This window comes from Acipenser ruthenus, chromosome 55 (assembly GCF_902713425.1).
Source record: "Acipenser ruthenus chromosome 55, fAciRut3.2 maternal haplotype, whole genome shotgun sequence".
In the NCBI taxonomy this organism is placed as follows: Eukaryota; Metazoa; Chordata; class Actinopteri; order Acipenseriformes; family Acipenseridae; genus Acipenser; species Acipenser ruthenus.
Window position 1 is genome coordinate 2,441,473 of NC_081243.1, and position 14,199 is coordinate 2,455,671.

The 14,199-nt window shown below is 38.4% G+C and overlaps 1 protein-coding gene across 1 annotated transcript; it reads right to left on the reverse strand.

Moving 5' to 3' along the window:
* Positions 1-1,478: 1,478 nt before the first annotated feature.
* LOC117970554 (galectin-2-like) lies at positions 1,479-12,791 on the reverse strand. The gene is made up of 5 exons (XM_059017232.1): positions 12,680-12,791; positions 12,089-12,106; positions 11,547-11,626; positions 7,464-7,632; positions 1,479-2,127 (listed from the first exon to the last, which is right to left on the reverse strand). The coding sequence occupies exons 1-5, from the start codon at positions 12,683-12,685 to the stop codon at positions 1,981-1,983; spliced, it is 420 nt and encodes a 139-aa protein (XP_058873215.1). The 5' UTR covers positions 12,686-12,791; the 3' UTR covers positions 1,479-1,980.
* Positions 12,792-14,199: the final 1,408 nt, after the last annotated feature.

Sequence of the window (14,199 nt, forward strand, 5' to 3'; positions counted from 1 at the left end):
TTAATAAGGATGCATGACTGTCAGATAGCTAAATAAACCACTAGCTGATCAGTCACGCATCCTACACTCCTTAAACTATAAAAACAATAACAAATACGCGTTGCTTTTATGTGCGCCGCAAACAATAATACAAATCATAATAAACAGTGCACATATATAGGGGCGGGACACTCCGCCACAGGCACCCTGCTGTTTTGTTTTGTATCAGTGTTCTATTAGTTCAAACCTTTTGTTTCTTTACCCCAGTCCTTTGTATCTCCCTCCTGGTCTGACATCACACGCATGCGATCTTGCCGCAGCCCAGTTAGCGGGAGCGTGCTGCAGCGGCAGCATATTTATTGGCAGATTGTCCAGGAAGAGAATGCAGTCACCATTTGAGAATTTTATTATGCAGAGAATGAAAAATAAGGTGAGTAGCAATTTCAAATATAAATTGAAAATCAGATTTACAAAATCTGATTTTTCCAAGGCTGTGCAGCATTACGTGATGGCTTTTGCGAATTTGGAGGCAAGACAGCTTTGACCAGCAGCATTGAAGGTATAATAGTGAGCAACGTTTTTCAGCTGTGCTGCGACAGGCAAACAAAAAATGCAAGACACAGCAAACTCATGCCTTGGGGTTTAAATAGGGGTTTAGATTTTATTGGTAGGAAGAAAATATGGGGGCGCAGCCCTCGCTTACTCACCCTGAATCACACACAGGTTTACAATTAGTTGCGTGGTTCAACGTTTTGAAAACATATATTTTAATGCATTATATTATTTTTTTAAAGTGTAGGTAATATAGCTCTGAAGAGTTTGATTGAGCCAAATTTTCTGTCTGATCTCCTCACTCATGCCATGCTTACCTCCAGTGTGTCAGAGACTGTAACACTTGTCCCTCCCCCTTCCCCTGGATTTGCTCTTTATTGCTAGACTTGCTGATTCAATGCATTTGTTTTACTTTTTTCTTGCTGAATAACGAGCAATGGTCAAATTATACGTGGTCATACTAGTTACGAATATGTGTTTGCAATTGTACTCGGGACAGCTCTCTTGTTAATAATATTACACTGCACCATTAGGCAGCAGTGTGAAGTAGTGGTTAGGGCTCTGGACTTTTGACCGGAGGGTCGTGTGTTCAATTCCTGTTGGGGGGACACTGCTGCTGTACCTTTTAAGCAAGGTACTTTACCTAGATTGCTCCAGTAAAATAATAAAAACCCAACTGTATAAATGGGTAATTGTATGTAAAAATAATGTGATATCTTGTAACAATTGTAAGTCGCCCTGGATAAGGGTGTCTGCTAAGAAATAAACAATAATAATAATAATAATAATTTGCCAGTTAGAGACCTCCACACTGACCATACCTGTTTTTCAATTACTTGTAAAGTGATGCCCCCTCCACCCCCATTTATCTATTGAAAATAGAGAAATAAGTAAACAAAAAACACAGGTTTAAATGCAAATGTTTATTTTAATGTGTTATAGTGCCCTTTCCGATATATAAGTTTATTAAACAAAGCCATTAATTTTGATAATGTGTGACTAGATAAGCACAGAAATAATAATTTGTATATTTGTTTAGATTAAAAAAAATAAAAGAATTGCAAAACAATGGGTTAAAAGCTACTCATACAGTGGGTTGACAATAACACGTCTGACTGTAGTCTCAATATCATATTAAACAGTTTTTTTAAATGCTTCCATATTTCTGATCTCAACATAAGAGTTTGAAATGTCTTCAGATAATTGATCTTGTGAGACTGAGATTATATCTTGTGATCTTAACATAAGTTAAACATATCAAGGTTTTTCCATGTCCTAATGAGCCAGTATAGTGTCTAATGAAGCACAGAAGGCTAAACAATGCAATTAATTTACTAAACATTCACCCAGGAATCACATGTCAATATAATGCTAATTCTGATTATAGGATCTAAAGTTGAGGTGTTTTGCATATCGAGTTTAGATGATCACATTTCTGCAGATTACAACTTATTGGATGCTAAAAGAAATGATCTTGAACCCTCCTATCACCTCCAGGAATGATAGTTTCCAGTCGGGACAGCGGTTTGGAAAGTCATAAACTTTTCCATCAGGAACTTTAATCTGAAATCTGTCTTGATAGTAATGGACAGCAATCTGAAGGGCAACAAAAAAGAAAAACCTTATTTTAACACATGATGTTTGTAATTATTATTTTTGGTTCTTATTGCAATTATTCAGATTTGTGTTTCTTAAACAGTCCTTGTAACCGGGGTGGGGGGTGGGAGAGATCTGTGCTGACTGTCTGGCGCATGCGTGGTTCTGCAGGAAGAGGGCAGCAGCCTCGTAAGATCCGCCTGTCAGTCATGGCGATGACACGGAGACATGGGGGAGAGGGTGGGTTGGCTTTCCCTCTCTCCGAGTGGCTGAGAGGCGGGCCTTGGGGGATTGTTCGGCCCATAAGTACTGCGCTTGGTTCTGCATTCGGGTGGCTTGACAGGCTTGACACATAATTAATAAATAATTACGTACCCGACGGGACGTGTGTAGTGGGAACCTTGGCCACCCCAGTGTATAGTGCACAGCGAAGCATAGGACGGAGACCCGAGCTGACCGGCATAGCGGCAGTGAGGGCATTGCATAAGCAGCACTTTTGTTTTGTAGTTTTATTACTGTGTTTTATTTTCCCTTTTCATTTCACCTTTGGTTTTCATTATTATTTTTGAGCACATGTGAGCATGCCTGCAGCTACCTGTGTTGGTAACCTGTGATTCCGATTACCATTGCCGGTATACAGGCCACAGAAAACACCGCCCTCTGTGGGCTAAAAGAAATCAAAAAGAAAATAAATAAAACTGGGCACCTGTGCCGTGTTGGCAAATATAATCTTCTGTCTCCCATGTCAGTGAATACCCCCACCCTTCCACAGTCCTATTAAGGTGCTTTGGCTGCAAGTTCAGGAGCGGCTCTTCAGTTCTAGTTGCCTGTCGTAGACATGTAATGTAGGCTAGATCTACACCGCAGCATTTAGCTAGTAAAATGAAAGAGGCAGATAACTAGATGATGCTGGTTTATTTAGATCAAGACAGTTGGTTGAGCTAGCCTAGCTTACATGTATCTATGATAGATAACTAGAATGAAAGAGAACCTCTTGAAGTCAAAGTTAAAACACCTTACACAGGCTTATACAAAAGTGTCTGAGTTATAGCAAACATCATAGAAAGGTTAGTGAAAAGCAAAGACAGACAAAGAGAAGGAGATATGATACCTTTTATCAGACTAACGAAACATAATTAATCACAAGCTTTCAAGACCTCAAAGGTCTCTTCTTCAGGTGAACCTAGGAAAATCTCAATCTCTCTTTCCAAAGGAATGTGAGTTTATCTTCAAACTACAAACCCTGGAATCTTAATTATTTAGAGATATCTCTAAATGAACAGGAAATTATTTTCAGATATCTGAAAGACATCTAAAATGCATTCTGAGATATTGTGAATTGAATTTAACATATCAGAAAATGCATTTTAGATATCTTTTAAAGCTCCATTTAAAGATATCTGAAAATCATTTGCAGATATCTCTAAATGTATGTTAGATATCTTAAAGTTTAGAGATATCTGTACTTTAATTTGACATGTCTCGAAATGATATTTTGGCTTGCCATATCAAAATGTAACGTATTTATCTCCAGCAGACCTGGAGAAAAAACTGTAATAGCTACTAAGTACTCAAAACTGTAATAGCTACAGCTACAACTACTCAAAACTGTAATAGCTGCAGCTATAGTACTCAGTGTTGAGGTAGCGGCCTGTGCTGACTTCTCCTACAGTGGTTAGAATTTGATTAGATTGATACTTTTTTATGTTGTTTTTGTGACATGTACATTAGAGTGGAACTTATTTTGGACTGGGGGTATCAGGGTGTGGACTTCCATCCCAATTGGCAGCTTGGTGTGTTTTGTGTTTTCTCTCCTGCCACACCTAGCAGCCTGTCCTTCTTAAGGTCATTGCACACTGGATCCGATAACGCATCTGAATTTAACGTGCGTCTAAACAGAAAAAAAACAATCATGTGCATTCCTTGTTACACCTTGCATACCGAGGTCGTAATTGTTGTACGACGGTGATGCATCCATTTTGGAATCGAAAAACAAGTTCGATTTGATCTGATTTGACCAATGAAAAACGACTGGGAAGACACGTGGGTTCTTGCAGTACCCTGAACAAAATGGAAAATCGAATTGTGTGTGTCGCCAAAGAAAAATTATTTTATGATAAATCCAACAAAGATTACAAAGACTTTGTAAAAAAAGAACACATATGGAAAGACATTGTCATGGACTTGGGCATGAATGATATGTATTATAAAACATGAAAATGTGGATTTTATGTAGTACAGGTTATTACATACACTTTTTATTTCAATTGTAGTCGAGGAAGTAAAGAAACAATAGCCTAACCTGGAGACACATATCAGAGAAAGAAGCGTGACAGGACAAGAGCGGTCAGGGCTTAACCCTTTGCAGTCCATTTATTAAGTGCATGTCAGGCACCTCAGGTCCAATTTATTTTAACACGCGCAGTTAATTTTAGACGCGCTGTTTAAAAGTATTTTTTCCACAGTCAAACGGGTTTAAAAGGCCCTGCATATCAACAAAGCACTCACGAGACATCTCCAATAATAATAATCGTACATACCGATCAATCATCTCCTGATCACTCGTTTTATCACCAAACTACTCAATAATGCGATCCAAGTCATTATTTTATTACTATAACATCTCAAAAAAGCTCTGCAAATGTCTGTGATATTCTCTGTGTGCTGATTCAGTAACAGCCAGCTTGTTTCCTTATGGCCGCCCCTTTTTTTTCGACTTGTCTCGGCTCCTGTCGCTCCCACTCGGCCATTGAATGGTTTTCTTGGCTTTTTCCGGAGAAAAAATGACTAGAAACCTGTGTTTTGCATTTTTTTGATGATATCGGACAGGGTCCGACATTGGACCGGATAGGAATAATTGCAATGTCAGACCAGGTCCGACATAGGACCGCAAAGGGTTAACCCTTTTTTAGACAGAACGATATTTGAAACTAAAACTATCTATTTGATTTCATGGGAGTAATAATATGTTTTAAGTATTTTGGTCTAATAAGAAAACATATTATTTAAACTGACGAGTGTTATTGCTTGTTCATGACTTTACTGTAGTGATAGAGGACTAGAGAAGCCGGAGCAGTATTCAGTTTAATTAATTGGGGAATTGGTTCAGTTTCTGTCTCCTTCTATTAAATAAAAAAGTCCTTTAGACATTATAATATCCATTAAATTACAGAATTTAAATGTATTATGCTATGTTCTTTGTGCTAGTATGTAATAATATACTATAATTTACCTTGTTATTAATCCACTATACTATTGTTTAATGATGGTAGATGGAGTAGTTATAATATGGTTCTTTGAGAAACTGCTGCCTAGCATAAAGGGGCCTCTTCTTATCAAGATGTAAGGGCTCTGAAAGAAAGGAGGGGGTCTTCTTTCACATTCCACTTTAGTAAAAAAACTAAGTATTAAGGTTTATGGAATTAATGGTTTAGCACAGATAAAAAAATATATCTTGAAATAATATGCAAAAATTATGGCATAACAGACATTGATAGGTCATATATCTGAAAAAAGTGCTTGCACAGACTTTGGCCTTGAAGAAACAGGGGACTGTGGAAAAGTGCTTACAACTGCATATTCTCAGAATCAGATACATGTCAGAGCCTGGTAAATACAAGACTATTATTGCTACTTAAACTTAATGAAACTAATTGACTTGAATATTGTATGTGGCAATCTTTTGTCAAATACTCTGTTAGACATTAGTATATAGAATCAAAACTGACTCATTAACCCTTTGCAGTCCATTTATTAAATACGCGTCAGGTCCAATTTATTTTCACACGCGCAGTTAATTTTAGACGCACTGTTTAAAAGTATTCTTTTTTCACAGTCAAACGGGTTTAAAAGGCCCTGCATAACAACAAAGCACTCACTAGGCATCTCCAGCCCCGCCCCACCCTTTCGTTCGCTATAGCTTTCACCTATGTAAGAAATAAATAATAATAATAATAATAGTCGTACATACCGATCGATCATCTCCTGATCACTCGTTTTATCACCAAACTCCTGAATAATGCGATCCAAGTCATTATTTTATTACTATAACATCACAAAAAAGCTCTGCAAATGTCCGTGTTCTCTGTGCGCTGATTCACAGTCAGACAGCTTGTTTACTTATGACCGCCCCGTTATCTGATACCAGGGCCATGTATGACTATTCATGAGATACGCCTTTTTTTTTTTTCGACTTGTCTCGGCTCCTGTCACTCCCACTCGGCCATTGAATGGTTTTTCGGCTTTTTCCGGAGAAAAAAACGATTAGAAACCCGTTTTTTGCGTTTCTAAAATGATGTCGGACAGGGTCCGACAGTGGACCTGATAGGAATAATTGCAATGTCGAACCAGGTCCGACATAGGACCGCAAAGGGTTAAAAACATATTGAAACACAATATGAGGTTAAAAGAAACACAGGGGCTTGGAGGAAAACAAGGGATGAGATCATAGGTTCGGAGTTGGATTTATTGGTACATGACTCCAATTAATTCTGAAAAGTTGGCCCGGATCTTTTGAGAACTATTATTTGTAAAAAAGTTAAGAACTGTCTAAACAGATTAATGATTGGATTTAATTGAGGCGTCCCATGTATCCCAATGAGAAGAAAAAACTATATAACTCCTAAGTAATCATAATGGAGTACCACACTCACACCTGGCAGTGTGAGGTGGTCCATCCTCTGCAGACTTACACAATTAAGCTGATTGAACTCAGTTTCATTTGCTTGGTGAAGACAGTTCTTTTCTTTTACGCTGCATTTATATTGTATTAAAAGGATAAGCATTTATTTAATTATTCTTTTATCTCACATGTATTGAATGCATTGCTATAAGGGATTCACACTATGTTTCAGAATTAAGAGAGTATTCTGTTGAATGTGCTGAAATATAGCATTGGGTGCTTTGGGTGATGTGTTCTTGGCCTGCCCGCAGGCCTTGCAAATACATATAAATGTATTAAAGTGTTAACGTTGATATCTGTTAAGACACTGGACTGCCCAGAGCGTCTATCAGCTGGGGATTTGATGTAGACTGTAACTACTCAATCCAATATTTAACCGTTAATAAACCAAATGAGTACTAATTATATTCTGATTCGTAAAACTTCAAATACATGAGTCTGTGTGAATTTCTTGAGTACTAAAAAAGTCATCTGGATATATTGCGGGTCCAGTGCATGAACAATACCCCACTAGGAGTAATAACATCTCTGTCCTCTTAACGTCTCCCCTGAGATAAGAGTGTGTGCTGAGCAAATAAAAAGAGTACGTATGAAATCTGAACACTCAGAATTCGTGACACTAGGCTACCACCCTGCCTCCAACGACTCCACTCACCTTGGTCAGCTTGCCATATTCGAAGGGGAAGTCCTTGGTTTTCACCTCTTCACCAAACTGGCCATCTACCAGTGAGTTCATTACGACAGTTTTCATCTCGAGATAGGTGAAGCGAATGTCAAAATGAAGAGCATGCTCTTCTTCAGATTTTCCAAGATTAAAGGTGATGCTGGGAGAGAAAACAAAAATACAAGTATGCATGACTACAGGCATTCTTGATCTTGTTAGGGAACTACACACACTTTGTAATAGTTGGTTGCTTATTAAACATGGTTTTACATGGTTTGGTTCTGTGCACGTACTCCAAGTAATTTCCTTTAAGCTGTTTTAACATTGGTTTTATATTAATTTAAATTACTTTAAGGGCAATACGGATGTCAGCTGCAGTGCTGCCAAATGGGCGTTTTTTCTGCAAAATTTGGCTATTTTTAATTACGTTTTGTGGGAGAAAATGATGCTAGGTGGGTTGTCCATTCTTGGGCGGTTTTAACATGAAATCTCTGCCATGATTGACACAACATGATTAAGATAACACATCCAATCAGAATCGGAGTAAGAGCAGCACACACACACACACATACACAAACCCCGGCCTCACCCCCTGTCCTGTCAAGTATCCACCAATAGGATTGTTGTTGTTTTCCCGGGGGAAAATAGATAAAGTTATTTTTAAGTGATGAACAGAAAACCCTCAGAATCAGATCCCGCAAAGGAAAGATGCAGAAGTCGTGGGCAAAATATGGTAAAAAATAAATCCTTCCTGAGAACATGAAGCAGTTTTTTAAGGGTGAGAATGTGTCTATTGTTGGAGCTCAGCCCTTCTTGCATATTATACGTAACATTGTTGCTAGGTAGTTCACTCCCATTGGCTCTAATGTATACCAAACACTGCAGGAGTTTGAGGTGCTTTGTTGGGATGAAAATCATTTATTAAGTAATTCATTTAAAGTAAAATTGTGTTTTTTAGAAAGCCAGTCATTTAAGCATTTAACAGCCCAATATGTTTGTTTTGTGGTATTCATTTCATTTAGAGTTTTTTTTTCCAGCACATCAATGTTACATTTTTGCGAGTGAGTGTGCTGAAAGGAGAAGAGAGACAGTGAAGAAAGCTGAGTTGGATGGTTAAGACATTGCGTGTAGTAATGTAAATACTGTTAAAAAATATAAAAATAGCCAGACTTAAAAATGAATGTTGTCAGTTTCACAAAACGACGGCTGATCCCAACTAAAAGGAGGATAATAAAACGGAATATCTGAATAACTGGATGCAACCGAAGTTACAGAAAATGATTGGTATGTACTACCAATCATTGGGGCAGCAGTATGGAGTAGTGGGGCAGCAGTGTGGAGTAATGGTTAGGGCTCTGGACTCTTGACCGGAGGGTCGTGGGTTCAATCCCCAGTTGGGGATACTGCTGCTGTACCCTTGAGCAAGCTACTTTACCTAGATTGCTCCAGTAAAAACCCAACTGTATAAATGGGTAATCGTATGTAAAAATAATGTGATATCTTGAAACAATTGTAAGTCGCCCTGGATAAGGGCGTCTGCTAAGAAATAAATAATAATAATAATACAAATAATATACCAAAACAGCGCCTCGTTTAAAATAGCAAACTGGTTTGTAGTGCAAATTAATATAAACTGGAAAATATGAAAAGACACTTTGATGTCTTCAGTATCTTCTCCACCAGTATCTGACTCCAGTATCTGACTCCACCATCTCCTCCCGTATCTCTACCTGTCTGTCTGCTATTTCCTCCTGGATGCACTCGCATCACCTCAAACTCAACCTCTCTAAATCTGACCTCCTTTTCTTTCCCTCCTCCTCCCCCTCCTCTGATCTCTCTATCTCTGTTCCTCTGGAATCTACCACACTCTCTCCCTCTTCCTCAGCTAAAAACCTTGGAGTCACCCTGGACCCCTGCCTCTCTTATTCCCAGCACATCTCCACTCTGGCACGCACTTGCAGATTCTTCCTGAGCAACATCCGAAGAATCCGACCCTTCCTCACCAACTATGCTACCCAGCTCCTGGTCCAGGCCCTGGTACTCTCCCGCCTAGACTACTGCAACTCCCTCCTGGCTGGCCTCCCTGCGTCCGCCACCCGTCCGCTCCAGCTCATCCAGAACTCTGCTGCTCGCCTGGTGTTCTCTCTACCTCGCTTCGCCCACGCTACTCCACTACTCCGCTCGCTCCACTGGCTCCCGATCACCGCTCGCATCCAGTTCAAGACTCTTGTACTAGCCTACAGATGCCTTGATCAGACTGCACCCAGCTACCTCCAGACCCTCATCTCTCCCTACACCCCCACTCGACCTCTCCGCTCCGCCTGCACTAGAAGACTGGCTCTACCTCCGCTACGCTCCCCTGCCTCCCGAGCCCGCTCCTTCTCCACCCTTGCTCCGCAGTGGTGGAACGACCTTCCTACAGATGTCAGGACTGCCCAGTCCCTGACCACATTCCGGCGCCTCCTTAAGACTCACCTCTTCAAACAGCACCTGTAGAACTCCTCTGTTGTATCCTGGGACACTATCACCCTTCATTTAAATATGCTTTATTTTGCTCTTATCTGCCCCCTATTTTACTGCATTTAATCCTGTACCTCAGAATATTGTAATCTCCCAAGTGTTTAATCTGTAGTATTTTGTACTTAATCATATCCTGATGTAACTATCACTACTTAATCATATCCTGATGTAACTTTCACTATTATCTGCTGTATTATTGAATTGTGGTTTGTCACACTTGAGAATTATTGTATTTCTTGTTCTTATTGTATGACTTATATTGTAACACTTGAATGTATTTGTATTTGCTTGCGATTGTAAGTCGCCCTGGATAAGGGCGTCTGCTAAGAAATAAATAATAATAATAATAATAATAATCTTCCATGACAGCAGGTATTTTGACAGGTGTTTTCTTTGATTTTGGGGGAGCAGTGATACGTGGTTAGTACAGGTGCAGTGATTTGCCTTTGTTCCTAAGTAGTTCCTAATCATGACATTGTGCTGGATACTGTGCAGTTATAAACATATTTGCTTTGCATTTGAATTATTAAATGGCCCCCAATACTCACATCATGAGCACCCTCCCCCAAGATTTGGACATTGCCTTTTCTGGCCCTCCAGTGAATGTAATTGAATACCACTGGTGTATGAAATGGGCTATCTAGTCATGTTGTTGAGGCAGAATCATTGGGATCTTAAGACCTACCTTGACAAAGTTCTGAGATCAATCAGCTACTAGAAGCCGGACAAACTTAGATCTCATGCGTAAATTTTCTTCTGTTCTCATGTATTCTCCAGTGACGCAAAAATGTCACTGTGGCAGGGCAGAAGCTGTAAATAGTGTGTGTGTGGGAATGTAAAGTTAGCAGGAATGGGGTTAATCTCTCCCTACCAGCAATCACAGGTGTGGGGTAATTGGGGAGAGGTCACATGCATAAAATGAAGGAGAAATCCTTTGTTTGTCAGAGGAGTTTGTATTGGATTGTATTGGATTGTATTTGTAGTGAAGGCTAAAGCCCAGCCTACAAGCGCTTTATTCTTTTCTTTGAAGACTTTATTTTGGCCCTCATGCCAGTTTATTTTGTTCCTGTTTTTGTACTTATTCTGTTTATAAAGGTGCGCACCAGCACTTGAACTGCAGCTTTTCTATCTCTGAGACTAATTCCTGCCAGTAGCAGTCTGGGCCGTGACGCTACCCTGTCACAGTCACATTGCTAAAATCCTATTTATGCTAACGGCCCAGAATAAGCTGTACCTCACTATTCCAACCAGCTGGTGACAGAAGGAAACAGAAATGTATAAAAAAAACAGCCGGGGACACTGCACTATACCATCTGGTCAGGCCCCTGTTGTGCAGTTAAACAGTAAGTAATGGGGTTCCGAAAAATATAGTGTTACACGTCCCCACTTGTTGCTACAACTGTTTAAATAATGTACCTGTAATTTATCTTTTCTTTCTTAACATCCTGACAGCTTTTTGCACTTATAAAACTTATTCTGTTTCAAAATGTCTGTTAGAGGTTTGCTCTATCATCAAAATTAGATCCTGAGACTTTTTAACTAGTTTAATGTTACCGTTCTGTTTCATTCATAGGAATGCCATCAATTGTTATCACTTGTCCCAGCTTAATCTCAGCGATTTTCAAATTCAGTCTCTGTTGAGAAAGAAAACTTGATTTTAATATAATCACTCTTGACACCCCAGTCTCTGCTGAGAAAGAAAATAACCTGATTTTAATATACACCCCAGTAACCCATTATGCACCTAAAAACTGCAAAACCAAATAATCCAAAGTGATAGATCACTAGACTGTGCTGGCTTTTACAACCATCATTTTCCTCAAGAGTTTGCTAGCTCTCCATTTAATAAATATTAAAAGAACTGCTGGACTGTGAGACTGTAGGCAGCATTGCACACAGACGATTAATAACACGCATAATAATCAGTATTGTGTTAAAGTCTCAATAACCCCACAGTGCTTCAAAAGAACTCCTGAACCTTTCCTGGCATGTTTTGGATCATACCAAAGCATGTGGATCAGGTGCCACACTGCAAAAATGCATTTACAAAAATCAAATTTTACTTTTTAAATAGAATAAAAAATCATTGTACTTACAGAGACATACATGTCATTCTGTTTGAATAAAAGAAAAATAAAATAAATTATAACAATAGTATGTTTGCTGGCAATTCATTTTGTGCACCATAAATACCCATTTATTGTTGTTCAGGTACATTAATAATAATAATCATCTTTATTTTATAAAACGCCTAAATGCACGCATTTCAAAATGCTGTACAAACACAAAAAAAACAGAGAACCATATATACATACAGCATATTAAGAGTATACGTAATATTAAAAGAAATTACACAAATCAAAAACCAAATCATGATAAAAAATGTCTATTAAGGTTAATAAACATTTAAAAGACATGCAACAAGTGTGCTTGTGTGTTTCCACAATTATATTGCAATTACAATTCTGTGCTCATATTTTATATTGGTAGTTTCCTGGTTCGACAAATATTATAGACATGTGTTATTAAGTTCTGAAATACAACTGATATCTTGTAATTTGTATATGGTTATATTACTCTATTGCATGTCTATTGACTGCTTAACATATAACTGTTTTGAGAATTTTTAAAATTATATTAGTCTCACATTTACATTTTCAATATAAAAAACCCTTGTTTGTACTCACCGCCATCCTGAGATATTGATTGTTTCTGATGTCTTTAAACAGCTTCGGTTGGCTTCGAGCTATGTGCTCCTTTAGTTAGGCAGAGTTTAAATACTGGACTGTTGCTGATTCACGATAATCCTTAGCCAATCACAGTCAAAACACTCCCATTTAACATCGATTTAATGATGCAATGACTTCTCATGAAGAGAAGTGGAATAGAATTGACCTTGTAATGTGATAGAAACCAAGAACACTGCACAGGGAAGTGTCAGTAGTATACGGTATATGTGCCATCACCATGTTAATTTTTAACCAATGAGAATGCAGCATTTGGGTTTGACCGGTTCTATTTTCATTCTATTTTGTATTTTATTACAGCAAAACCTGGAACAAGTGTGACAACCGGTTAATATTTATTTTGTCAACAATGTAAACTAGTTTATCTTTGACACATATTTACAATCCCTACATTTATAATAAATAATTAACAGTTAAGGGTTTGGAATGAACTTCATGTTGCACAGGATATTTGAGTTAATAATCTCAAGAGTGCGATATAGGGCAGAGACATCGACAGACATGTTAACACATGTAGGCCTACGCTACAGTGTTTGACAGCTAACCAGTTTGTGTAGGCACAGAGGATGAAGTGAACAAACTCTAATATCGCGACAAATGCAGGATATTGCTTACAGCTGGGAAACCCCTAGACATGACTGAAACTGTAACCATCCCATGCTAGAAATGCCCCATGACATATTTTGTGTTTAAAGAAACTCTGTTTCTTTTGGGAAAGTAAAATGAATTTAGAATAAAGCTATAAAACACACAGCAAAAGCTATGCCTTTCTTCCTATCAATTATTACAATTAGTTTACGCACAGGGGCAGGGTGGGACAAACAACCAGGATATTAGGACAAGCCCCAATACAGTCTAACCAACGTCAGTGGGGAATTTAAATAAGTTCTTTGTTTAAAATGGTATATAAAACCACGACCATGCGCTGAAATAATCTACCATGATAGCTCTATTTGCGTAAGAAACAATGAAAGGCAGCGATGCTCACCTGACCATCTCATCAGTAATTTAACTAGGCTACTACCACAAATCCTAATACATGTCCTATAGGTCAAAGATGCTAATGTGTTTGGTCGTGTGTGCTTTGTTAAAGTCAATGTGTATACTATTACTACGGCTGAATTAACTAAAATTGCACAGATAAATATTGTTGCCTAACTCCGTAGTTGTATCTAAATGTTGTGTAGTGTAGGCTATAGTAACTCTGGTAGTGACTCTGGTAGTTTTATTTGATTTTCCAAGTAGATTTGTGGGTACAAGTTTAAAGATTTACCGTTAGGCATTCAACCCCAAATCAACAGTTTGTAGAGTTTCTTTTAAACAAACTGCCATAGACATTTATCCAAATCTTTACAGAGTTAAAAGTGTTAACATCAGCAGGTTTCGAATTAGCTGTGGTTATTAATGTGTATAAAGTCTGACAAAACATCTATATACCTGAACGTGCTGTGGCGGTAGCC

Bases quoted from the DNA above. Each gene is read 5' to 3' on its own strand.
- LOC117970554 (XM_059017232.1), bottom strand. The intron at 7,633-11,546 runs GTAACATTAAAC...TTTCTCTCCCAG, and splicing joins CCTATGAATGAAACAGAACG to CATCACCTTTAATCTTGGAA. The intron at 2,128-7,463 runs GTGAGTGGAGTC...GTTGCCCTTCAG, and splicing joins AATATGGCAAGCTGACCAAG to ATTGCTGTCCATTACTATCA.